A 26,949-nucleotide genomic window follows, 5' to 3' on the forward strand; every position below is an offset into this window, starting at 1 on the left:
ATAAAAACAGAAATGACGAGCAGCCCAATCCTGAGCTGCCCGGCGTACGGGGATGCAGCAGCGCTGAAAATGGCTGCCATTGCATCCAGTGCGTCCCATGCAGCCACCGCCGCCTCCTCGGGAGAAGGAGACTCTTGACCCCTTTCCCCAGGTATAGTGAGTAGCTCTGCAATGGGGCTACTTGATTCTACGATGACCAAAGGGTCGCATAGAATTTAGAGCCTCGCAGCCCGACATGGAGTCTCAGGATCTGGTGGAACAAAGCTCCACTGGTCCTGCCTTCCTCCTCCGGCAGGCCTCTTCCCTGTCCTCTCCCCGCCTCCTCTATGTCTCTCCCACCTACCTCTTTGCTGCCAGAGGTCCCCGTGACCGCTGCATGGCAGAGCTCCAGTACTCCACCAATGCTAGTCCAGCGCAAGCCAGCGCTGGGCAAGTACTGGTGCTAGGGCCTGCAAACATGCTTTATGACATGTTTGCGACAGTGCATGCCGGCGATAAGCTGGCGCGTACTCTTTAGGATTGGGCCCATATTCAGTTCAGCATCACATGTAGTTTGGCCCTGGGTGTAAATAAGGAAATAAGAATTATCAGAGCCAGTTTCCTTGGAAAAAAGGATAGGCATGTGAATTTCACTTCCTCTCTTTGTGCTATTTCTGAAACATCCAAACAGGAAGCAGGTGTATACAAAGGCGTGTGTATGGGCCCTGCAGGAGAGACATCCACTTCCATTTTCAATGCTGCAGAAGTTCAAACATGGAAGTGTGGTTCATGCTTCCACTTTTAGATTTTAAAAGAATGTGTGCACGAAAGCACACTTTACTACTGTGCACATTTATAGCAGTCATACTGTCTTCAGGGTAAGTATTGTGCATCGGATTCCCACCAAAATGCATACAATGATTTCTAGCCAGTGTCCAAATATAATTTGTCTGGACTTGATACAAGTTTGTAGCACAGGCCCCCCTTCCTGTTCTTAAAAAAAAAAAAAAAAAAAAAAGAGGATTGATTGTGTCCTTTAACTTCTTTTGTTCGCTTTGTTAAGTTCATGATGTTTCCAGTGGCCTGACTGCATTTCTAGTAGGACATGGCAGGGTGGCATGGATATACATTAATTGCACACTAGTGACAAATGCCCTTCTGGCACTATTCTGTCCCTGGGATCTTGTGTCAGCTTTCAGTGCACTCTGGAGACTAGAGCCCTAATTCATTTACTCACATGTGTTCTGCTGCCTATAAATCCTGTCAGCAGCACCAGCTCATGTTCCCATTGAGAACTCAGTTTTCCAATTATTCTGCTCCTACTCCCTCTTCTGCCAGTCAGCTGCTACATCATATTGCTAAGGAATTCTGGGACTTGTAGTATCAGAGACAGAAGTATGCCAGCCTAGTGGTTCTTCAGGAACTACAAATCCGAGAATTTCCTTTTAGAAGTCTTTGTACCCTTTTTCTCTTGTTCAAATAAGGACATGTCTCTAGATCTGAATATCTCCTGAGCCTCCACCATTTTGAAGAGCATTCAGATAATATAACCATTCAGCCTGTTGCCCAGGTATTTTTTTTAATAACCTGTATATGAACTATTACAAAACTCTGCTGCTACTCACCCTCCACTGGCTCCTGGAACAGGTGTTGGCAAAGATGGTCTGAGACTCAATTGACTTGGGCTCAAGTCATGAAAACAGGTGTTTTTTGCAACTTGTATGTACTTGAGTCTCATGTGTCAAAAACTTGAGTGCTGACTCAGGGGTTTTACCCTAAAAATTAAAAGACTTGAATAGACTTTCATCAAGACTCACTTTTTATGTGTGCTTGCCACTTTGTTTTGTGTGTGTACTTGTTTGTTTGCTTTTTTTCCATCACTTCCGGGACTTGACTCACTTTTCAAAAAGATTTTGACTCAAAACAAAATGACTTGAAAAACGCCTCTGGATGAGTTGTGACGATCACCGTTATGACGCGTGGGTGACTTGATTCAAGGGGTGGAGACTCCAGACTCAACTTGAGTCTTGGAGCTGTGGCTCTGGCACATTTCTGTGTGTTAATAAACTGATCAAACATTTCCTTTTTAATTTAAATGTAGGAATGATTAATAGATGGTTTAATCTTGCAATTGATATTTAATAAGAAGGTAATGATTTTCCTATTTGTAAAGGGGAGGATGTGATTTGCATACAGCAGATTCCACACATAGTGCCCATATTATTATTTCTTTTTGTTTTTGCTGTATGTGAAGTAAATTAACTAATGAAGTTCAACTTATTGTGTAACCCTAGTAGTTTGTGAAGTAGAGGAGACCCCCAAAAAAGTTTCCCCTCCTAAAATGGCTTTCATTGTAATGTATAAATTGGTTCTTGAAGTGGGAGGAAAAAGAACTGGATCTGCAAACTGATTTAAACTATAAAGTAGTAGCAGGTTAGTAAGTCCCTTTACTATTTAATCTGGTGACATGATGAGGAAACAGTAACAACATGTCTGCATATTATTATTGTGACAGTGAAATATATGTTGGAGAAAAAAAAAACTCTTATGCTATCTTATAAAGCAGGCAGTATTTTTAAATAATTACATCAATGTGTCATGGTTTATGGTAGTTGGGTAAGAGGTTTGGCAAACACACTTCAGTAATTTGCTTATATGCAAATGGCCGAATTGACACCTATTTCTCATTATCTGCAACTCAGCTGTTTTCATTATCCATGAATACTGTGCCAGTGCAAACTGAAAGTTATCTGGATTGGGTCAATTTTCCACATCAAATGGGCACTGGTATTGTCCCATGGAGAATTGTCAAACATATTTGTGTCTACTTACAGACTTGTCCCCCATTTTGGGCACCATCTCAGGGTCTCCAGCCGAACCTTCACAACCCTGGTGATGACGAGAGGCCAATGATGAGAGGTCACTGGAAGGCTACCTGAAGGCTGCTTTGGGGTTGGGACAAATTTGGGGAATGAGCCAAGAGGCAGTTGGAGGAGGAGGAAGGGTGAAGAGACCTGCTCTCCATTGCTAAGCTCTGAGGCCTTGTTCAGTGACCTTCATTGAGTTGAGGGATAGCCAGCCATCACGACAAACTTCAACTCATTTACTATCTGTTGAATATTTTGCAGCACAACAGAACCATGTGCCTGCTGCTACTCCAGTCATCAACAACACACGTGAATTGCTCAGTCATAACCTCAGTTGGACTGTCATAGAGGAATTACCCATAAGTAACATTTTTTGAGGACAAAATTAGAGTCAAAGATTACTCAAATAATAGTAAAACTGGGAGTTACAGCTCTTGAACAAAAACACTCTGTATAGCACTTGTTTTAATACCTTAAAGCAACTACTGAAACGAAGCTGATGGAAACTGTGAATGCTTTGCTGGTGTTGACTGTTGTTTTCCTGGGGAATCTTGGACCTCTCATAGTAGCCAAGCTTGTCCTGGTGAATAAAGGTATCAACGTTGAAAGAGGACGAGTTGCATATATGACTGAAAATGAGCTACAGTTCCAGACTTTCAAAGAGAGAGACTCCTGCAAAGTAGAGGTGGTTTTAAATGAGCCAGTGACACAAAGAGTTGGAGAACTTACACCTCAGGCAAGTGCTATTATACCAGATTTTTTTTTTGTCCTCTGTGTATGTGCAACCATGCGTGAATAAATAAAATATAAATTGATTTAAATAACTGACAGGGTTACTCTGACAGTCTTCTCAGAGAGAGTTCTACAATCACCCAGTTCCTCCTGTCATCTCCCTTCCCTCAGTTCCTTTGAAGCATAACTTCCGACCAGCTCAAGTCATCATCTCCCTTTATAAATATACCTAATTTCCATCTTGCAAGAGGATGTTGAAAAACACTCAAATAGTAGTGCACTTTTTAGAGGATGTTGAACAACGCTCAGATGTTGCACTCAAACTGGGCTATTGACATTGGTTATCATCATACTTCCATGCCAGTTGGGTCTCAACCAATGCACTGACAGAATCTCTTCTCCCTACCTGACTTTGAGGTTCATGGGTGCTCATGCCATTCTGGGTTGCCTGCTCTTCTGAGTGTGATGGAATCAGCCTGGTTCAGACAGTGACCTTGTTAGCTGTTCTCATGGTTGTAGCACCATAGACTTAGCTAACCTTGTCCTAACATATGAGACTGCCTTATACTGAAACCATCTTGATAAGAATTTTCTGCACAGACTGTCTCCGGCTAGTCAGGCACCGTCTTTCCCAGCCTTGTCTGGAGATGCCAGGGATTTAACCTGTGATTACCTGCCATTATACCATGTGCTGGTATGGTGATGAATTAGACCAGTGTTTCTCAAACTGTGGGTCAGGACCCACCAGATGGGTTGAAAGCCAATTTCAGATGGGTCTCCATTTCAATATTTTATTTTTATATATTAGACTTGATGCTACGCTGTTATGTGACTGCATTTGGGAAATGTTACACATCGGTACTTGGAACAGGCTACTATGTATATGCTTTGAACAATGAGAGTCAATGGGACTTACTCCAGGGTAAATGTGGGTAGGATTGCAGTCTAGGATTGTTAAAATTTTTCCTGCTTGATGCTGCTGCTTCCGGTCATGACATAACTTCTGGTGGGTCCTGACAGATTCTCATTCTAAAAAGTGTGTCCCGGTGCTAAAAGTTTGAGAACCACTAGATTAGACATAAGGCAGGGGCCCATGTGGCTAGACTAAGATCTACATCTTTGGTTTTGGTGGCGGTGGTGGTGGTATCCAGTGCACAATCAGCTGTGGAAAGGTGGTGTCATGAGGGCCTTTCCAAAAGATGGCCTTTCCCGTGACAATCTGATACCAGTAGTGTCATTTGTTTTTCTATTGAACCATGGCTGCTCTGCATTCAAATTCTTGGACTCCCATCTGATTGTGTTTTTATCCTGAATTTATTGTATTTACACCCTATAAAACTAACTCTAGACACCACATTGCTGAGCACATTGTGAAGTCCAAAAACATTGACATGAAAAAGTAGCTTAAATACAACTAACCCGGTATTTGTTTCTACTTTTCTTATCAGGTATTTGATTGCCATTTTTTACCCAATGAGGTGAAGTATACTCATAATGGCTGCCTGCTGCTGAAAGAAGACACTGTTATGTTGAGAGCATATAGGTGTGTCCTCAGTTTTTGCTAATGATGAAGTACAGGTGGAGCCTTTTTATGCGCATGAGTTCAGTTCCCTGACCTGATTCGATTAGGAAAAAAATGCATTGTGCTAAATCACACCTGGAAATGACATGTTCTACACAAATTACATAGAGTTACGCAAATATGCTACAGCCTGACAATTGAGGATGGAAGGAAACTAAGGCAGTGGTTCTTAATGACCTCCCCCTCTGCTCCTTCACCTCCTCTGCTCCGTACTCAGCCCTCCCTGTTGCCAGCTGTCCCAGCTTCTTTCACAGGTGGGATGCTAAGCTTTTAAGAGTCCAGTCCTATGCATTTCTACTCAGAAGTAAGCCCCATTGTAGTCAATGGGACTTACTCCCAGGAAAGTGTGGAGAGGATTGTAGCCTAAATCTCATGCTTTGCTTGCTGGGAAGGCTTACTTGCTGGACTGTTTTGTTTCCATAGGCTGGAGCACCTGCACCATCTGGGGGGGGGGGGAAATTGGGCAAACACTCCCTGGGATTTTTTAAAGCAATCCCCTCTGTTGCTACACACCTGCCCCTGTGTTCGCGTGAGTGAGAAAGAGAGCTCCACCTTGCTGCACATGCTCTGGCTACAGAGGTTTTCCACTGCCTCTTTCTCACTTCAATCTCTTTGCTGGCTCAGGGGCTCCAAGAGTGTTACTGTTCCTTTGAAAGGGGAACCTCTTCCATGGCTCCAGGGCTATTTCCCTGCCAGGGTGAGGCGGAGCCTTTTTGCAGTGTTTTGGGCTGCCTAGAAACAGAGCAAGAAGCCAGCGAAGGGCAAAGGAGGCAAAGGTGTGTGTGACTTTGAATTCCCCCCACCCAGACTGAGATAAATATGCAGATAAAAAATCGGTGGATAAATAGGTTGCACCTGTACAGTTGTAAATAAATAAATAAAACTTGTATAAGAACAAATGCATTTGCTGTTTAAGGCTTTGAAATAAGGAGTCCTATTGTCCTGATACTGGTTACTATATCTTTTTGCCCTGCAAGGAAAAACCACTGGGGACAGTTTTTAGCAGAACAGTAGCAAAAGAGGAAAGAGTTAGGATGTCTTTCCCCTGCCAGTTTCTGCTTCAGATTGCAGGGTTTGTGGCTGTGTTTTGTCAAACAAAAGAGAAACTCGGGGTCACACTGCACACAGCTGAGCAACACAAGTATGGTTTGGCCCTGAGCAGTAACTTTTATTTCTAACTTCAAAGAAGCTACGTCCATTAACAGCCTCCAAAAAGAACCTGCACTGAGGATAATAATCAAAGTTTTGATTTATTTAAACCCAGTTGATCAATGCAACTGATTGGCAACTGTAACTGAAATAATATTCAAGTTGTATAAATTCAACATAATTCACCAGCTGATTTTCTTTCTGAAAATAAAAGAGTATATACAGGCACCCACTTCTTGACAATGGACTGCATATATGTGGTCAAAGCACAACCAAAACTGGGTTGATGCAATCAATGATGCAATCAAGTCTCCCATAGTCTGCAGTAATGTTGGCATCTTTCAGTCTCGGAAGACTATGGTGTCACGCTCTGAATGGTGGCTCTGGAACAGTGTCCTCTCCAGTGCGCGAAGCCTGGATAAAGTAGGTATGGAGGATAGGCTGTTACCCATACAGCAAATCCCCCCTCTCCACGTCGCTGAAACGGTCCAATGGAAAGGCAGAGGCCAATACGGTTGGTTCCAGCGGCGTCGCAGGAGTTGCCAGAACGTGACTGTGTTCAGCCATGAACTGCCTCAGGGACTCCGGCTCCAGATTTTGCGTCAAGGTTGACTCCTGAAGCCTTTTCCATAACTGGATGTAGCCACAAGGCAGTGGAGGTTTGGGATCAGAGTTTTCCTTCTCTCAGATGAGCTGCCTTCCCAGGCTAACGAGTCCCATCTACCCAGTGGCTGTTTAGTCGCCTCTTACGACAAGTACAGCCAAACTGAGGGCCTATTCTTATCCCCCAGCCCCCAGGGGAAGTCTGCAGTAGAGTATCTGTTTACACAAGGAGGCTCTTAATGCTAAGAGGCAGGCTATCTCCTGTAGCCTGTGCAGCCAGCAAGTGTCTAGCAGGGAGTGTTTGTTTCCACATCAAAGGCACTAGATTAGGTGGAATGTTCACTTAACAACCTAATCGCATAACAACGGGAATAGGAGAATATATCTCCGTTAAATGGCGCACACCTGTATTTGTTAATAGAAAAGAACACTGCAATCAGGGCTGATTCCTAGAATCAAACAACCTTTAAATGTTTGTGTCTATTGGATTTATTTTTTTTCATAAATTGTGCAGTAGGGAATTTATGGTGTTTGGGAGTTTCTCTAAATCTTCATGTAGGAGTTGTCAGTGCACATGGAAAATATTTTTCTTATAATATCTAACAAACAATATGCCTGTAATTTCAGGTTTACAGAACTAGAGACCATCATGGAGATGTTTGTTCTTCATATAGAGATAAGAAACCCAAAATCGAGTCTTGTTCAGTTTGGCCAAACCCCTCTAGAGGTTCCAGATTTCTTTGGGATTTCTCAGCCAATTGACAGAAATATTTTGACTTTCAAGTACAATGGATCTGGTAAAGCCTGCACAGTAAGGATCATGTCAGCTGAATTCCAGTTTCCTGTGGCTGGTCAACTAGTTATTGGGGAGCCTAAAAAGCAAAAAAGTGAAGATTTTCCAGATTTTCCAGTTCTTACTATGTTGAAGAAAGGTGACTTAAAAAAAATCTTGCATATATTGTGGGAGTTTCTCTTTTCATACTATTTATTGTAAATCACCTCTTATCTTTGGAACCTGAAAACTCCAGATTACCCAAGTGCACTTTATATCTCCATGTCTTTCTATCACTTTTAAAACCATAATTCCCAACCTATGTGCTGAGAGAAAAACTGAAGCATGCCTTGCAAAATTAAATTTTGTTTGACCAGTGGCAGACTTACCCCTCCCCAGACTTACTTCTGGGTCGAAGGTCTGTGAAGCCACCCCCCCCCCGTGTGAAGCTGCCTCCTACCTTTCAAGCATGACGGAGCTTCACGCAACCCTTAGGCCAACTGGGGAAGCCTTCTGAGGCTTCCCTATGATCTTAAACTGTACTTCTGGTTTTCCGGAAGTACAGTTTCCAACTGTGTCAGGAGCCTCTGTGAGGCTTCCCATACAGTCCTAGAGGTGTGCTGACTCAGCACCCAGGGCATTTGGCCCATTTACCCAGCACTAGGTTCCCTGCTATGTTTGACCCATTCACCACACTACAATTTTTCCACCCTTTCTGCTGGTATATAGGTAGAGACATCATTCCAAGGCTGAAGTAAAGTTGTACCAGGGTTATCTGACTTGGCTCATGTTAAGCTGGCAAGTTCAGAATGAATTCTTAAGCCTCATCATTGTCCAGAAAGCCTGGTTCAATCCTTCAGTCTTCCTGACTGATTAGACCAGCGATTTTCGAATCACTGTGCCATGGCACATTGGGTTGCTGTGAATGTTCTGCAGCTGTGCCACAGGAGTTTGGGGGAGAGTCATATATTAGTAGGGCTATTGGAGAATGTGAGCCTCCAGCCTGCAGTGTGCTGTGCCCTATCAATTGTCAAAAAAATATTGGTGTGCCCTGACAATTTTAGTGCCTTCACAGTATGCTGTGAGATGAAAAAGGTTGAAAAATTGCTGAACTAGACAAAAGGAAGAGCAGGATGCAGTTAATTGGGTTCTCCTGTAACTGTTAGGAGAATGAAGTCAGTTCTATTGTATTCAGTGGGGCTTACTCTAAGGTACATGTGTTTAGGATTGCAGTCTTGTATTTTCATTTACCTAAGCATATGAGATGCCCAGTATACCAAGTCATTCAAATGAATGAGGTCTGCTGCATATGACAATACTACGGTTCAAGAAGGTTATGACTGAAACAATGTAGCATAGCTCAAAAAACCCAATTGAGCGAAGCCTGAGGGCCCAATCCTTGTCAATTTTTCAGCATCGGTACAGCTGCAATGCAGCCTCAAGGTAAGAGAACAAATGTTCCCATATCTTGAGGAGGCCTCTGTGACTGCCTCCCCACCACAGTTTGCAGTGCTAACCCCATTGGCATGGCTGCACCGGCATTGGAAGATTGGATAGGATTGGGCCCTAAGTCAGTAAGACTTTGGGCCATTGAATAAGCATTCATCCTCACAGAGAAGAGTTTTGCTGACATCAGAAATAAGATTATTAACAGATGAATTTTTTTTTAATGGCAGCAAGAAGGGCGTTTTGATACTTTCAACTCAACTGAGTGATGCCACAGCTACCGTATTTTTCACTCCATAAGACGCACTTTCCCCCCCCCCAAAAAGTGGGGGGGAAGTGTGTGTGTCTTATGGAGCAAATACTGGGGGCAAGGTCCGCACCGGGGGCAAGGTCCTCATTTGCACAGGCGCCACAGGGGGAGGGCAGGCTTACTTTAAAAGTAAGTTTCCTCCTCTAAAAACTAGGTGTGTCTTATGGTCAGGTGCGTCTTATGGAGCGAAAAATACGGTATATTACTGTTACAACAGCATTTGAAATTCCAGCATAGTTATTGAGTCCTCTTTATGCAAGTTTGGTATTTTTAATTAAAATAAGTTACACTTTTCTATACTGTAGTTCATAACGTGCTGGGGGGTGGTATGGGGACAGGGGATGGTATCCACGGTGAAAGTATCAACTTGTTTCTAGAATCCACCAGATCTGTAAAACCTTTGAATAAGGGTTCAGGACATTGTCAAAACCAGTAACTGCTTGGGTGTGTGTGTCTTTGTTTTAACAAAAGTCAACTCAATGATTTCATGTACTCAAGGTTCCTTCATGGCACTTTCATACATTCAGAATTGCAAGGCAAATTGGCCATGAATCTCTGGAATGGGAACTGGTTAGAACATGTGCTACAGCACTGCCTCAAACATAGCATGAAGTTTATGTTTATATTTGTTTTTGCTTCAGTTGCGCAGTCGAAACCACCTTGTACCACCAATGGTGCATGCTTCTCAGGGTTGAAAGAAATGCACCTCCTCAAGATGAGCTGTGAAGACTTTCTGGAGATGGGACTTAGGTACCAACACCTCAGCCCCCCATCTCCTGATGTGGATTATGTCTCCATTCAAGTAGAAATTAAAGACAAAAAGAGCAGATTTCAGTTACAGGTAAATGTACATTTAATGATGAATAATGCTTTCCACACAATTCCCCCCCCCCCGCATCATGCACAAAATTAGTCTACTCCCATGCTTGTTGCCCTGAGCATGGATCACACTGAATTCATGTTGATTGCCTGGAAAAGGTACTGGTGGTGTCACAGCTTGGCCAGCTTGGGTGTTAGCTAAGACCCACATCCATTGGGGAGTCCACTTGGCCAGGCTGATGCCTCACAGCCCAATCCTGAGTTGCCAGGCGCGGGGCTGCAGCTGTGGCAAAAGTGGCTGCTGCCGCATCCTGAGTGCTCCAGACAGCTGCCAGTGGCTCCTTGGAAGGGGACTTTTGTCCCCTTCCTCTGGATGAAGCGAGTAGCCCCACAATGGCAACCCAAGGTCAGCGTAGAATCAAGTGTCTTTGTGTTGGGTGGCCAGACTGACATGGAAGCTCTGGATCCGGTGAAAAGCTCCACTGATCCCGCCCCATTCCTTCCTCCCAGAACACCTTCTCTCCACCCTCTCCTCTCCCTCCCTCTGCCTCCCCCCTCCCCAGAACACCTCCTCCCCACCTCTCCCCACATCTCTATCTACCTCTTCGCTACCCAGTGGTCCACAAGACCCTGAGTGGTGGAGCTCCAGTGCTAGCCCAGTGCTGGGCTAGCACCAGTGAAGCACCTGCACTAGGTCCTGCAAACATACCTTATGGCACATTTATGACAGTGTGTGCCAGCTGTGAGCTAGTGCGCCAAGCTCAGGATTGGGCTCTGAATCCTCAGTCCTGGTGACACTGGCAGCACCCAAGACACTATTGAAAAGCACCATCTAGAGATCAGGGTTTTGCCCCAGAACCCAGAGTAAGTTGGCACTGGTACTGAGCAAAGTGGCTACCTTATGCGTAGAGAATGCAGTAAAATAGTCATAAAGTCTGGCAAGACCTTCACCATGTTGCGAGGGTATGGAATTTTTTTGGTGTCAAGGCTAATGCAGATGTTTTGTGACTGGATACTAAAAATTATTTACATTAGGAACATTTAACTAAAGTATCCAACTTTTGGCTTGGAAATAGTACTAGAAAAACAAATGTGTAGGATTAGAAAGGTGCTGCTATCTGACCATTCCGACAAATTATGCTTTTCAAATTTGCAAATCAAATGTGAGTTGACGCCGGTCTTTTATCTTTACGCATGCAGAGATCTCTAACCACCATCAAGCAATTTGTTTGTCTTTTCAACTAATGTTGTCCTTTGATCCATTGTATCTTAATTGATCTGTATAATGAGATTTGAAAGCCTAGCCTATCTGATAAACCACAGAGCAAGATGGAATTACTGATACTGTTTGATTATATTTACTCCTAGAATAAATGCAGACTAATAATTAAAAACAAACTGTGACCTTCATATGAATTGCTCTTGGGGCTAGTGCATATTCCCAGCTGTCCTACTCTGATCATCTTAGAAGTGGTTGGGGTTGCTGCCTGGCTTTCAGCTGGTAAGTGCTCAAGCTGAGCCAACATTTGTGTGAACCAGCACTTCTAAGTAAGGATTGCTCTGTGTGTGCGTTGATATGAGCAATGGTAGACTTTTTATTTATTTATTTTTGAGCCACCAGGATTCCACAAATCTCAATGTTTTCATGGATTATCCCCTGTGTAGAAAAGCCAGTTCAGGCAAACAGCATCACTGTGTCTGTTCCCCCTGGCTGCAAGCCCAGCAGTGGCCTTGCACAGCCTCCAAGAAAATTAAAGTGGGAGAATGGCTGTTGGATGTATTGATCCTCTGCCAATCTCTGTTATGTGAGGAGTAGATAACACCAGAGGCGTAAAAGCCAGCTTTTAAAGATTGGTTGTAGAACCAGGAATATTAGTTGCCTTCAAAACCCCAAGCTGTGTGGCTTATCTGTTCAGCTGTGATGCCTGCCTGATTTGGTGGTGATAATCTTACAGTGTGTGCCTGTGATTAATATAAGTGACTAGTAAAGCTGATTTATTATTGATTTCATATAAGCACTGGATTACTGTAAACTCTTCTCTTCCTTATGGTAAACCAACAGGTGCTAGGGGTAGGGTATGAAGCAACTAGCACTTGCTTCAAATGTCTTTGAATAGACATTATTGGTTATATCTCCCCCTCTTGAGTACCAGGGTTTAACATTTGAATCTTGGTTCTGATCAGTATAAGCAAGTAAACAAATCAATTGATTCTCTTTTTGTAATAACCCTGATTTGTCACAGACAGTACCTTGAACTGCTCTTAAGAAATCATGTATATTTTCCCCTGTTATTTTGAAGAGATTATTTGGTTTTACTTGTTCGTAGGCAGAAAATATATGGATTCCAGTGAGGATAAAAGGGGCCATTCCAAACAGACAACCTCAAGCTGCATTCATGTCCATGTTCATCTTGGAGATAGATGAATTTATTCTTACTCCTCTTACAACAGTGACTTTAGATGCCGAAGATGGAGAAACCCCAAAGGAGAGATTGGTATTCAACATTACTAAACCTCCTCCTCAGGGGTATGTAACCCACCTGGAAGATCACTCAAAGGCCATCACATCTTTCACTTGGCAGGATTTGTATGACACAAAAGTTGCCTTCCAGCCACCTAATATTTCTCATTCTTACAGACAGAACTATGAGGTGAGAGATGGGATGCTAGTGCTTTCTCTCCCCTTCCCCTCTGTTTACAAGCTAGCATATTCCTGCAGATTCATGGTCACCAAAGTGCTGCATACATTTTGTTTTCCTAGGTTGAGTTTCAAGCAATTGATAGCTTCTTCATGAACAGTTCTCCGATCGTGGTCCATTTTTCAATACGAAGTGCAGAAACAAATGCTCCTAGAGTTGCATGGAACATGGGTAAGGGGAATTACCCTTTAACATTGCATTCATTCATGATGGTTCAGAGTGCATTCTTCTTCAGCATGAGAATCTGTGATCATGTCGACACAAGTAGTGTGATGTAAAAGATTTTACTTTAAAAAGAAAAGCACTTTGTTGCCTTAATGGAGAAAAGGAAGGCATTTTTTTAAATAAAAGGTCTACTTTTATTTATAGTAAAATGCATATTGAAATTCTTTCTTACCATGTTTCTTTATACTACCACAGTATATTATTTATCGCATTTTTATACCGCCCTTCCTCCAAGGAGCTCAGGGTGGTGTACATAGTTCCTCCCGTCCTTTTGCCTTCCAACAACCCTGTAAGGTAGGTGAAGCTAAGAGAGAGTGACTGGTCTAAGGTCACCCAGGAAGCTTTGTGGCTGAGTGGGGATTTGAACCTGGATCTTCTGGGTCTAAATCCAACTTCCGAATCACTATACCATCTTGGCTCTATATGGTACTATATATATAGTACTGTACCAAATGTTTTTTCCTGAGTGCTTCAGGCATCTTCTTGACTATCTAGTGAAATAAAATTGTCCTGCAATGGTATTAAATTTTCCTGCACCTGATGTGGTGGTTTACATTTTGGTAAAAAGCAGAAGACAAAAAACCCAAAACAAACTATAATGTTATGAAGATGTAATAGCTTCATAAACTCACCAGGAACCACATGACTTAATTGTGTTTAAAATGCCTGTTGTAGGACTTTACTTATTGGAAGGACAGTCTCGTCCGATTACCTGGGAAACTCTTCAGATTGTAGACAATGATAATCTTGATGCTGTTCAGCTGCTTGTGGTGGAAGGCTTGAGTCATGGCTGGCTCACAATCCGAGGTTTGTTCCTTATGTAGTCTAAATCAGGACTTTATTGTGTGTGATAAAAATCTGCATAATTTCGAATTAGATGTTCCTAATGGGGCATCTTTCTCAGTAAGATATGTCCAAAATAAAAATTAGAGAACGTAGCAATTAACACTGGGACTGGGCTGTGCCTTTTCTAGATGTAGAAGAAAATTATGGCATTCAGCAAACCGCTTGATGTCTCTGGTTTACATACTTGACATGAGAGGAGGAGCTGTGGTGAAGAAGAGTTCCTCAGTAGGACAGTCTAGGATGCTGCGTAACCGATCAGACTCACAGTTTTCGAGAGCCATGTTAGTTTTGCAACCACATTCAAAAATCCACATTGAAGGTTCCAAACTTGTGCCTTAAAAGGGAGACAAATGGGAAAGAGATATTTGGCTATTCTGTTGCATGAAACCCACAGGATAAGGAAACCCATGCAGTTGTTGCTTCCTAATGTGCATGTGTTCTGTGGAAAATTTCCATTATTATGTAGGTTTTTGTATATTTGGTCTGGTCCGGACCATAGCCTTCATTGAAAGCATCCCTAAATGGTAAGAGAGGACTTTCATAAATACTATAAAGAGAGTAAATGGTAAGTACTTTCATAAATACTAATTCAACAATTATAAACTAAATTTCCTTTTATTTCTAAATGTGTTTTGGAGGGTAAATGACCATATTATTCTCTCTGTTGGACGAAGGTTGCATAATACAGTGGTACCTCGCATAACGAATGCCTCGCACACCGAAAAACTCGCATAACGAAAGCGTTTTGCGAAGTTTGGTAACTCGCACAACAAATTTTTATGACCCATGCTTCGCAAAACAAATTTTTTCCTTTTTTTTATTGTCCTGGTTTGTTTTAAATCGCACAACCGTTAATACCCAGGATGCATTGTGCCTGGAGGTTTAAAAAGCCTCCCCCATGCAGCCTGGGCTCACTTCTCCACGTGCAGTTCCAGGGTTGACTTCCAGGAACAACTGTGGCCTGTGCTGTGGGCGAATCTTGACTTTGGTCAACTGTTCTGAGCAGTTCTGAGCAGTTCACCAACTCCTTGGGGAACCTACTACCAGCAGTTAAGGTAAGTTTCTTTGAACTTTTCATAACTTTTGGGAAGTGGTGGCCAGCATTTGAGGTACGTTTTGGGGGGCCAGCTGGCCAGTTGGCCAGTTTTGGCCTGCTGTTTTGGGGAGGTTAGGGGAGTTTTTCCAGCAGTTTGGGGAATCTGTGGAACTCATTTGCAGCCGTTTTTCCAGACCAGGATTTAAGGAGCTTCTTCACAGGGACATCTCAAGCAGTGGAAAGGTAGGGAGCATAGCTTCACCATGTGCATTTGTTCTCCTGTGTTGGGGGGGGGTGTTATGCCACTTTTTTGTCCCAGGCAGGTTTGGCCAGGTAGGGAGCGTAGCTTCACCATGTGCATTTGTTCTCCTGTGTTGGGGGGTGGGGGGTGTTATGCCACTTTTTGGTCCCAGGCAGGTTTGGCCAGGTAGGGAGCGTAGCTTCACCATGTGCATTTGTTCTCCTGTGTTGGGGTGGGTGGGTGTTACGCCACTTTTTTGTCCCAGGCAGGTTTGGCCAGGTAGGGAGCGTAGCTTCACCATGTGCATTTGTTCTCCTGTGTTGGGGGGGTGGGTGTTATGCCACTTTTTTGTCCCAGGTAGGTTTGGCCAGGGGTGGGAAGGTGTGCGTGAAGCAGATGTGAAGCACTGCCTTTTGTTTTTGCGAACGTAGCAACTGCTGACATGGGTCCCAAGAAGGCTGCTCCTGCAGAGGCCGGGAAGAGGACAAAGATGACACTAGAAATGAAGAAAGAGAGCATCCAGAAGCACAACGGAGGCATGCGAGTGACAGACCTCGCCAGGGAGTACGGGAGGAATCCATCCACCATCGGGACCATCCTGAAGATGAGGGAGAAGATCCTTGCAACAGATGCAGCCAAGGGAGTCACCAGGATCGTGAAGAACCAGCCAGCTGTTCTGGAGGAGGTGGAGAAGTTGCTGCTCATCTGGATGGAAGAGAAGCAGCGTGCAGGGGACACAGTGACTGAGGCTGCCATTTGTGAGAAGGCCAAGGCCTTGCATGCAGACCTCGTACAGCAAGAGCCAGGAACCTCAGCCGAGCCAGAAGTCTTCAAGGCAAGCAGAGGCTGGTTTGAAAGATTCAGAACCAGATCTGGAATCCACAGCATGGTCAGGCATGGAGAAGCGGCCAGTTCTGATGTTCCTGCGGCTGAGGACTTTGCCTCGGAGTTCCTGGAGGTCGTGACTACACAGGGCTACCTTCCACAGCAGAACTGCGATGAGACTGGGCTGTTTTGGAAGAGGATGCCCAAAAGGACCTTCCTCACTCAAGAGGAGACCAAGCTGCCTGGCCACAAGCCCATGAAGGACCGTCTGACCCTCCTCTTCTGTGCCAACGCCAGAGGGGACCTGAAGATAAAGCCCCTGCTGGTGTACCACTCTGAGAACCCACGGACCTTCAGGAAGCACAAGGTCAACAAAGACTGGCTGAGCATGTTGTGGCGATCCAACGCTAAGGCTTGGGTCACACGCGTCCTGTTTGTGGAGTGGGTCAATCTGGCTTTTGGCCCTGCTGTCAAGCAGTACCTGCTGGACAACGACCTGCCGCTGAAGGCCGTACTTCTGATGGACAATGCTCCTGCTCATCCTCCAGGCCTTGAGGAAGACTTGTTAGAGGACTTCCGCTTCATAAACATCATGTTCCTGCCACCTAACACCACCCCACTACTCCAGCCAATGGATCAGCAGGTCATCGCCAATTTAAAAAAACTCTACACCAAGGAGCTTTTCAGGTGCTGGTTCGAGGTGACCGATTGCACCAACCTCACCCTGCGTGAATTCTGGAGAGACCACTTCGACATTGTCAGCTGCATGAAGATTATCACCATGGCCTGGGACAGGATCAGCCAGAGAAATCTGAATTCCGCTTGGCACAACCTGTGGCCAGAGTGTGTGGCAACAAGTGACTCTGATGCTTCTGCGCCTGCACCAGAGTCAACAGTGCTGGAGGACATTGTTTCCTTGGGGAGGACCATGGGCCTCGAGGTCACAGAGGAGGATGTCTGCGAGCTGGTGGAGGACCACGACCGGGAGCTGTTTACCCAGGAGCTGGTCGAACTGCAGGCAGAGGCTACGCAGGAGCAGGCCTCTTTGGAAGAGGAAGAATCGTCAAGTGAGGAACAGCTGTCCTCCATGAAACTGAAGGACATCTGCCAACAGTGGCAAAACATGCGGACTTATGCACAGCGGCACCACCCAGACGAGGCTCTGGCACATGACCTTGCGAACATGTTTGATACAAGGATCATGTCCTCTTTCAGAGGGGTGCTGAAGCAGCAGACCATGGAGAGGTTCTTCATGAAGAAGCAAAGAGTGGAAGAGGAACCTGCTGCTTCCACCAGTGGTGCCCTGTTGCCTTCATCCTCCTCCGCATCCTCCTAGAAGCCTTGAAGTCAAGCCTTGAAGCCTTCTCCCAGTTGTTCAAGTTGTTAAGTTAAGGTAAGTTAGAGCAGTGATGCTGAGACTTGGGGGACAGAGGGGTCTGTCTCCAGGTTGTCTTTGGCTAACTGTAAACTGCTTCTGTCCTAGCTAGCCAACCTGAGACCGTTCCTGCATGCGCCTTCTCCAAGTTTGCCAGTGTGCCTGCCTACTCTACTGCACCTTCTCCACGTTTGCCAGTCTCCATGCCTACTCTACTGCGCCTTCTCCACGTTTGCCAGTGTCCCTGCCTACTCTACTGCGCCTTCTCCCAGTTGCCCAGCATTCGTGCCATCCCCAGAGAGACCCTCCGCAGCTCTGGGAACGTAAAAGACTGCTGCTGTGATGTGGAGACAGTTCTGTCTGCCTCCAGTTTCCTGACTTAAAAGACTGGTCCTGTAGGTTGAGACACTTCAGCCTCACTTGGTCACCTTAAAATGTTTGTGTACAAGTGTCCCCTAGAGCCTTAGAGAGTCCTTTGGTGATTTTAAAAAGTTTCTGTATTGGTTTCTGTATGATGTCCCTGTTTACATGCCTTAAAAATGTACTTTCTGAAGAGTTTTGCACAGTCCAAGGACTGTTTGTGACTGTTTCTGTTCAGTTTCAGTGTTGAGCCTCAAGTCAGATGGTCCTGCCTCATGTTTGCTGATTTTTAAATGTTTATGCCTTTAAAGAGCACTTAATAAACACTTTGTAAACCAAATTTGACTTTGTTCTGACTTTTCTTGCCCATAGGAACGCATTAATTAAATTTCAATGCATTCCTATGGGAAAACGCGCTTCGCAAAACGAAAAATTCGCATAACGAAAGGACTCGCGGAACGAATTAATTTCGTTATGCGAGGCACCACTGTATTGGATATGTTTACTATAGATGCTAAGGCTTGAGTCCAATGGTAACCTATGTCAGCCAAAAGACTCTTCTGTTCATGCAACATGATGCCAAGTTCTATTGATTCTCCCCTTTTACTGCAGGTCCTATGCTACCTTCTATTATCTTCCAGAGGGTTCCCCAGTCCACAGGATTACTTTTTTGGGGAGGCCAGGGGCTTGTGTGGAGGGTGTGAAAATGCTCACGTTTTTTCGGCTCCAAGCCCATGTAGCAAGGTATTGCTCAATTTGAAGCTAATAAATTGAGTCAGCCCAAAGAGACAGAGTGGGTAGAGACAATTCAGACATAGGGACAGGCAGGTGCAACCTTGCTGCTCGTTATGTTAAATTGATACTTATTAATTGACACATAACAAGAGTTTGTGTGTTTCTTGGGTCTTATGTAGGGCACAAAGGCTTCAAGTTTGGCGTTAAAGATCTCAGAGATGGCGTTGTCTGTTACCATCATGATGACAGTGACACAACCAAGGACTATATAGTCTTCAGAATCTTTGATGGAAGACACAATGCTAGACATAAATTTTCTATCAACGTTCTTCCTAAAGATGACAGGCCACCTTTCCTAGTGAACAATCTTGCCTTTGAGCTGGAAGAAGGGGGGACAGTCCTCATTGAAAACCACATGCTTTTGGCAGCTGACTTTGACTCGAGTGATGAATATATTCTCTACAAAATATCCAAGATGCCCAGTGCTGGAGAACTTATCAAGCAACTCTTCCCAGGTGGAGCAGGTAGAACGCTGGTGGTTGTTGAAACGAAGATGGAACTGGCATTGCTAGTAAAATAATAATAATATCTTGAGCTAGACTGGCAGCCCACTTCTTTGAAATTAGTAATTTCATCTTGTAAAGTAGAAATTAGAGTATCAATATCATAATTCTAGGGTGGGGATTAAAAGGTCATAGGAGGAGGATCCCTAGCTCAATAGCAGAACATGTGACTTGCAGACAGAAGACTCCAGAAACAGTCTCTAGTTAAAGGACCTCAGGTGGCAGGGTAAGTGCTTCAGTCTTTGGAGAGCTGCTACCAATCAGGCTAGGTGATATGGGCTGGATGGGCCAATGGTTTGACTTGGTGTGGGGCAGCTTCGTTTGAGTATGTTGGAAAAAAATGACAAGCAAAGGTTTCTTGACACTGTGTTTGTGCTATATTGGCTCCCAAGGTATCCCTGTGTCCAGCTTCTTCCAAAGAGATCTCTCCCATGCTCTCATTTACTATCATCATTTTGGAGGAGAAATTTTCCAAGACTCATTTGAATTTACCTTAGCTGACAGTCAGGAACCACCTAACCTTTCAGATCCTCAGGTAATGTTTATATTTTATTTTAACCAACTTGCAGAGGAAGAGAACCCCAGAGGAAACAACACTGGGCCTGCATCTAGGATGTGTGGAGCTCAGTTCCAAGCGTTAGATTTGGGCATCCTCTCACCACAAGAAATGTTCAAGAAATTTGACTCTTTACATCCAAAGGAGAGAATGGATTAGACATGTAGCATTCAGCCATCTGTCTGAAGAGAAAAAAGTAGGAATGGTCTCCTCCCCCCCCCCCAATCCTCAGGTCCCAGCAATGTGGCTGATGCTGGGCTACAAAAGGCTCTGATCCTGCAGCTCCTCCCTACTGGTGTCTCTGTTCTCTCTGGATACCAGCGGCATATCAAGGTCATTTGGCACCTAAGGCCCATACATTTTTGGAACCCCCATGACAATATTTTCAGTATTAGTTATGACATGAATAATAATAATGACCAGAGAAGAAGCACAGACAGTGAACATTTTGTTTTATTGAACTCTCTCTCTCTCTCTCTGTGTGTGTGTGTGTGTGTGTGTATACTAACTTTATGTTTGTGTATTTATATATAACTTTGTAACTTCTTATATAATCATACCAATAAGCTATTGAAAAATAAGTTTAAAATAAGTTTTCTTCTTGAAAAGAATTTTAATCATCTTGGGATGACCTCTTGGACACCCCCCTGCAGCCTGGCATCCGGGGCCAAGGGGTCCCCAGGCACTTCCTTTGTATGCCACTGCCAGATACCACCTGTGTGGTGCAGCAGTCTGTCTGGTATTTCCCAGCAGACACTGAAGCTGCAGGTTTAAACCAAGATGATGTCTGCTCCTGTGGGACTGTGCAAGTGGATGACTTGGACTTTCTATTCTAGCACAATACCTTCACGTATTTCCCTCACACTATTTGCATCCTAAATAATGCATGTAAAGAAGAGAATTTCTATGAGATAAGCCATTACAATTTACACCTTGTTCCCCTCTTCTCACATTTCTGATTGCAGTAGCCCATAGACTTCTTGCATTGTTAATCAAAACAATTAATACTTGGAACTGCAGATTTTTTCATTTTCTCTTCATTTTGGCAAGGCTGCAGAAGTATGACTCTTCCAAAGTGCCTGATATTCTTTTTGACACATGTGATTTGTATTGTGCTTGACAGTTCATACCTGCTTGACTTCCAGTAACAAACACATATTCTCAGGTGATGAGTGATTGGTTTGGGGCATACGTCTTTAGATTTTGCAATTCTCTTACAGATTGTAATGATTCATATTAAGCCGGTGAAAGACCATTTACCAGAGGAAGTCCCCGGGACCACAAGGCACCTTGTTGTCAAAGAAACGGAGGTTGCATATATCACAAAGGACCACCTCCATTTCACAGACACTGAATCACCAGATAACCAGCTTATGTATACCATCGTAAAACCCTGCTTCACTCCCACTTCTCCTGGGTATGTAGTCTTTGTACGCCAATTTAAAAAAAATTCTGTAAACATAAAAATTCCGTTTTGCTGGGCACAATTATTCTTCCCCCCCCCCCCCACTGTACCTGTGAACTTTCTAGACCACTTCATGCAACTGAAAAGAAGATGTATAGACTTCAAAAAGTCATGACAGGATTAATGTCCTTGAGGCAGACATATGAAGTCACCCGAGTCAGACCATTGGTACATCTTGGTTGGCATTGTGTGCTATGACTGGCATTCCAGGGTCCAACAGGTCTTTCTCTGCCCTACCTGGAGATGCCAGGAAGTCAGCCTATGACTTGCTCCATGCAAAAGTGGTGCTTAACCACTGAGTGACAGCCCCACCCCCCCACCCCAAATTATGCCTCTTTTTATGCAATTTATTAACATGTTTGTTTTGGGAGGGGGGTAAGTGTTGCGTAACGTTTCCCCTCCTGTTCTATAGACTTTTTGATGCAGGAAAACTAATTTATATGGATGGTTTGAACAGTTATGTGAAAAACTCTACTGTTCCTGTATTGTCATCTTTCACACAGGTAAGCCATAGTAATAAACATTGCTTCTTCAAATGTGTTTACAGGCTGCTCAGAATTAAGTGGCTTCGGGCCCTTGTTTTTCAGCATCTCTGGTCAGCATGCATGACTTGCACCTCAGCCTAAACTGGCCTGTGTTGCTTTCTCTGGGACAATATCTTGTCCTTCTACAGTGCCGGCATCTTTGATACACATCACATGTATTGTGCCTGTATCCTCCCTTATACTAATCAGATAACCTTCTCCTGCGATGCTCATTCCATATCTAAAATCTGCTACGATGTATCACAATAACTCTTTCTGCCTCCTTTTGGTGGACCACTGTGAGATACAGGAAGCTGGACTTGATGGGCCTATGGTCTGATCCAGCAGGGCTGTTCTTATGCTCTTACGCTAGACAGTGACTGAATTGCTTGGGGAAAAAGGCAATTAAAAGAGGTCTTGATTGAGACTTATAAAATTATGAACTATGTCGAGGGAGAAATTTTTCTCCCTCTAGAATCATCCAACATTCTAGAGTTCTAGAATCATCCAACAAAACTGGTGGGAGATTTAGGTTGAGCAAAATCCTTCAGGCAGTGCATAATTAGTCTGTGGAATTTGTTATGGCAAGATGTGGTGATGGCTTTAAAAGGGGATTGGGCAAATTCACAGAGGACAAGTCTATCAGTGGCTAGTAGTCGTCATGACAATGCGCTACTTCCAGGGTTGGTGGCAGCATGTTGCTGGCTGCAATTTGCAGGTGAACAATGCCTTGTTCTTTGCTTGCAGAGGAAGCTGATGAGGCACTGTTGGAAACAGGATCAGTTGGTTTATATCACTAACCATAAACATGGTTGGAACTATGGGGTAGATTAAAGAAAGTTGTCAAGCAGAGTCTCACACAGGCTAAGAATACTCACACTGAAGAGGTACTATGTGACTAGAATGACTACCAACCTGGCATGCACCCTTCTATGAGGAATAATTAATGCTACCCCAGCCTACTTCTATTTAGCCTGTTTTGGTTACCTTCTCTCTGATTACACAGTGTGAGGTAAAATATAATTAATTTGATGGCTGCAATAGCTGTTCATGTTGTGCTGTCATCTTGGTGTCCAAGTAAGAGAATTAAATTTATGGGAACTGATGCGATGTAATAACATTACTTTCATTTCCTCCTACCAGCATGCAGTAACACACAAAAAAGTGGCATACGTGCCCCCTGTGAGGGAGATGGGTCCTGACCCATTGTTTGTTCAGTTTGAATTCTCTGTCAGCGACCAGCAGGGAGGAATGAAGACTGGTCTTCTCTTTAACATCACAGTGATGCCTGTGGATGATGAAGCACCTGAGGTATTTCTCAAGGATCCTAATGAACTGCTAGCTTGTGGTGGTGTACTCTTAATGAGTTTAAGCCAGAGCTATTCAAACTGGGACGTCGCGACGCCCCATCCCGATAGTCTTGCCCTCTGCCCTCTTAAGGGGCAGGGGGATCGTGTTGCTTGCCTTCCCCCCCCCACCCTCTCTGCCTCCCACTCCTCTCCTCCAAGGACTTACTGCAGTCCTCAAACTTCGTGAGAGTTTGAAAACCTCAGGTTTAAGCTGTAGAGTTTTAGAGTTAGCAGCAATGTTGGATGATTAAAATTTTTAGAAACTTATTCTGCAAGGAGCTGGGCAGCTAGGCATAGAGAAGAACTTAGGAAAAAGAGCTAAAATTTCTGAGCCATTACAAGTTGATTCTGGTCCTTCAGAGGAGAAGGACCAGACTCAACTTGTAATGGCTCAGAAGTTTTATCTTGGTTCAATTTCATCTTGGCTCAAAATGGCCCAATGTCAGCTCTCTTATCTGCCAGTTTCTTTTTTTTCCTTCTCACTTCCTCGTATAATGTTAAACTTGGTATGTTACGCTTGATGGGGGGATGTTTGGGGAGGGGGGCAGAAAGAAGGGAAACGGAAGCTGAAGGCTCTTCTAGCTGTTCTTGAATTGGTGACACAAACTCTAGGAATGTCAAATGTTCTTGAAATGCCTCCTGACTCATTGATCAGGAGGAGTAAAAAGCAGAGTTTCCAAATTGCAGAGAACTGAAATTTTAAGAACTTTAGCTAGATATCGTAGCAGCCTTTCCTCCTGCATTCCACTTTGGTAAATAAGAGGGCTGTTGATAGTAATGGAGCTCCCCCCCCATGCTGGATCTTTCCAAGCCTTGGAAATTTCTCAGGAAGTTCTTTTGGTTCTACTGGGAGCCAGATCTCCTGGGAACCAAGTGCTAGAAAGCCCACATCATGCCTGATTCCACCTGCCAGGTTCTGACATTCTTCAGGTATTGCCCACATAATTCTGCACTTTCTTCACAGCCCATGTGCTAGAAACTTAGTTAAAAATGTAAAACTTTGAGTATTGACATGTAATATTCTGCACCCAATATTAAGCACCACATTTGTGAGGGATAATTGGCTGCAGCCCTACTTGTGTATGGAACAGAGTCAGGTAGTCTAATGACAGGAAACCTAAGTATTCCAAAGAAATTCTATTCTTTTCTTTCACTCACCTTCATATCATAATCACTAAAACTTTATTTTTGGAAGGTCAGAAAGTCAAGACAAAGAAAGGGAAAGGAAGTTCGTGTCTCAGAATAACCTCCTAAAAGTGTTTCTCAATCCGGGGATGGCAACCCCCCCCCCTCCCCAGGACAACATTAAATCCCCCTTAAGGGAAGTGGCAACTGAAGAGGACAAAGGCGATGGCACTTTTGGGTTTGTGCAGCTGCCTAAGTATAAAGGATTTTTTTGGACTTACCTGCCGGTGGCTGGAAAGTCTGCAAAACACAGCTTCTCACTGCTGCTAAGTCCAAAAACTCTTTTTTCACTTAGTTGGCAGTAGCAGCAGTGCAAACCCAGAAATGCTGTCACCACCTCTGATAACAGCCCCATAAGCACTTAGTGGTTCCCTGACCTTTGAATAAAGGTTGGGAACCACTGTCCTAGATAGATCAGAATCCAGTGAGATGGGAAGAAGTATGCAGATCCCTTTCAGAATGACTGTTAACAATTTGAATTTCAAATATGCATGGTGGTAGATCTGCCAAGAGACTAGTTTTAAACTATCTTTTGGAACGTGCGGTTACTCCTGGGACACTCGTCAGTAACAAAATGGAGCAAGGATAGAACAGCATCCAATATCTGTATATAAATGGTAAAAAGGGCAATCTCTTGCTGCCTGAGCAATGTGCATTCGATCCCATTTTCATGCCTTGGCCAAGCTGCTCCCCAAAATTGATGGTAGTCACTATGTTTTGTTTACGCTCTCTGCTTACAGATGTTTCATTCAGAAATATACAAGCAGAGCAAGAGGAAAAGTTCACTGGGTTATTTGTTGTTGTTGTTTTTTCTCTGCAGTCAGTTGTAATCAGTGGATTTAAAGTGTTAAATTATTGATGCTACTCCCCAAATAATAGTTACGAGTTTGTTTGAATAGAAAATGGTGTCTTCTGTTCTCCTTTTTTGATGATGAGATGTACTCGAGCTACTCTGTGTTCTCTCAAAGTCATATTTCTGACTGTGTCCTTTTAGGCTTCAGTCATGAAAAAATTGCTCATTGTAGTAGGTCAGCTTATTTCCTGAAATCCATAAGCTTTTAGACTTCAAAAACCACCACACAGGAAGAAAATATTTCATATCAAGTAGAAAAGCGTCTTTGCTGCAGTATTAGGGCAAGACTTAGAGCAGCTTAAGTTTTGACTTCAAGAATATCTGGACAAAAGTACTGAGTTTTTGTTGTCCATTTTTCATAATTCATAGGAGGTTGAAATCTCTTCTCCTTGTAAGGGGGAAGACACCTTTCAACATAATCTTCTTTGTACCTTGGCAGGTAGCCTCTGGTTTTCTTTTGCCTTCCTGCTGCCTGGTACCTGTTACGAAGTGATAATATAAGGATAGAAAGATGCCAAATGCTCTGGGAGAAATGCAAGCAGATTAAGAAAATGTTCTTTCCTTTTGTATTGGGGACCAGGATGTAGTACAAAATATAACCCCAACTCTATACTTTACATTAGCAATATATGAGATTACTCTATGAAAACTGCTTTTTGTGAGTAACATGCTGAAAACAAGTACATTTTGAATGGTTTCTTCTACCTGCTGTTTGATTAATGACTCAAGGTCAGACATATTATGGCTCACCTGCTAGTGCTAAATGCCTTCCCAAAATGATTGCCCTCCTGAGTGGCCTAGCATCCTTTTTAGCATGGGTTTTCCATCTAAAGGCAGAAGATAATGGTTGTGCTTGCCAGCTGGCTTTTGGCAAATGCAGTAAAGACCCAAGACATGGATTCATTGCTCTGTTGGATCCGGCTTATTCAAACGATAAACCTGAAAGTCTTTCTGAGTAATACATGCAACTATAACTTGCTTGTTCCTTTCTGACTTATTAGAAACCTGACAGATAGGTTTATGGCAAGGACAGAATTAATGATTACCCATGCACCCACCATAAATGAAGACATGAGGCAGAAGCTTTGAATTTAAACTTGGGACACTTTATTAATAATTCAACAGGGGGGGAAAAGAACTGCAGCAGGGCCTAACTCAACCCCCCTGGTTGTGCGGATGCTAACATGGAGAAAACTGCAATCGCCGTCTGCTTCGCCTGGCGAATAATGGGCATGCCACCTGACTTAAAGCTTAGTCCTGTCATGGACAGGACCTGCTTATCATGGCTGAGCCCAAGGGGTCGAGACAGACGGCCAGCGCAGAATCTCTGCAGGGTGAGCTGTGCAGTATTCTTTACCAGCCTCTACCAGTATTCTTTACTAGGGGCTTGCCAACCAGCCTCTCTGAGCCAGGCAAGCAACATATGAGCAGTTCTGGCTCACCCCTTGACCTTCTGCCTTAGAATGGACACCAAAGATCTCAAACTGCTTACCAACCCATACAACATCTGCCTAGAGTGACCAGCTAACTTCCCCTCAACACCCTCACCTAACTTTAACTGCACTGCCAACACTAATCTGGTTAGGCGAAAAAACTGCCAGTCTTTCAGTCAATTGGGCAGGCAGCAAAAAAATTCCTCCCCTCCTTCCCAAATGAGCAACCAGCTAGTCTCAGACTAAATGCAGGGACAGAGGGAGGGTCAAAGATGAGACTGAGGGGTGAGTCATGGTCCTTGCAGGTTGTCCCAGCAGTTTCTGCCCCCCAATAGGACTTGCAGCCAATCAGTCTGCTCCAATTTTGCATCTCTGCCTGCTCCTGCAAGAAGGGCAGGGCAAGCGGGTGGTGACTTGTTA

General features: G+C 43.9%; 1 protein-coding gene across 1 annotated transcript in view; it reads left to right on the top strand.

The window, feature by feature from the left end:
- Positions 1–3,345: 3,345 nt before the first annotated feature.
- The window catches only part of LOC136648482 (FRAS1-related extracellular matrix protein 1-like), a 125,442-nt gene continuing 101,838 nt past the window's right edge, over positions 3,346–26,949 (top strand). Inside the window, exons 1-12 of the mRNA XM_066624597.1 lie at positions 3,346–3,582; positions 5,027–5,121; positions 7,540–7,844; positions 10,082–10,281; positions 12,587–12,910; positions 13,021–13,129; positions 13,859–13,990; positions 18,781–19,125; positions 19,557–19,699; positions 20,941–21,137; positions 21,598–21,688; positions 22,853–23,020. Coding sequence (XP_066480694.1) covers positions 3,346–3,582; positions 5,027–5,121; positions 7,540–7,844; positions 10,082–10,281; positions 12,587–12,910; positions 13,021–13,129; positions 13,859–13,990; positions 18,781–19,125; positions 19,557–19,699; positions 20,941–21,137; positions 21,598–21,688; positions 22,853–23,020 — 2,346 coding nt within the window. The remainder of the gene's footprint in view (positions 3,583–5,026; positions 5,122–7,539; positions 7,845–10,081; positions 10,282–12,586; positions 12,911–13,020; positions 13,130–13,858; positions 13,991–18,780; positions 19,126–19,556; positions 19,700–20,940; positions 21,138–21,597; positions 21,689–22,852; positions 23,021–26,949) is intronic.

Source organism: Tiliqua scincoides, chromosome 4, assembly GCF_035046505.1.
Source record: "Tiliqua scincoides isolate rTilSci1 chromosome 4, rTilSci1.hap2, whole genome shotgun sequence".
Classification (NCBI taxonomy): Eukaryota; Metazoa; Chordata; class Lepidosauria; order Squamata; family Scincidae; genus Tiliqua; species Tiliqua scincoides.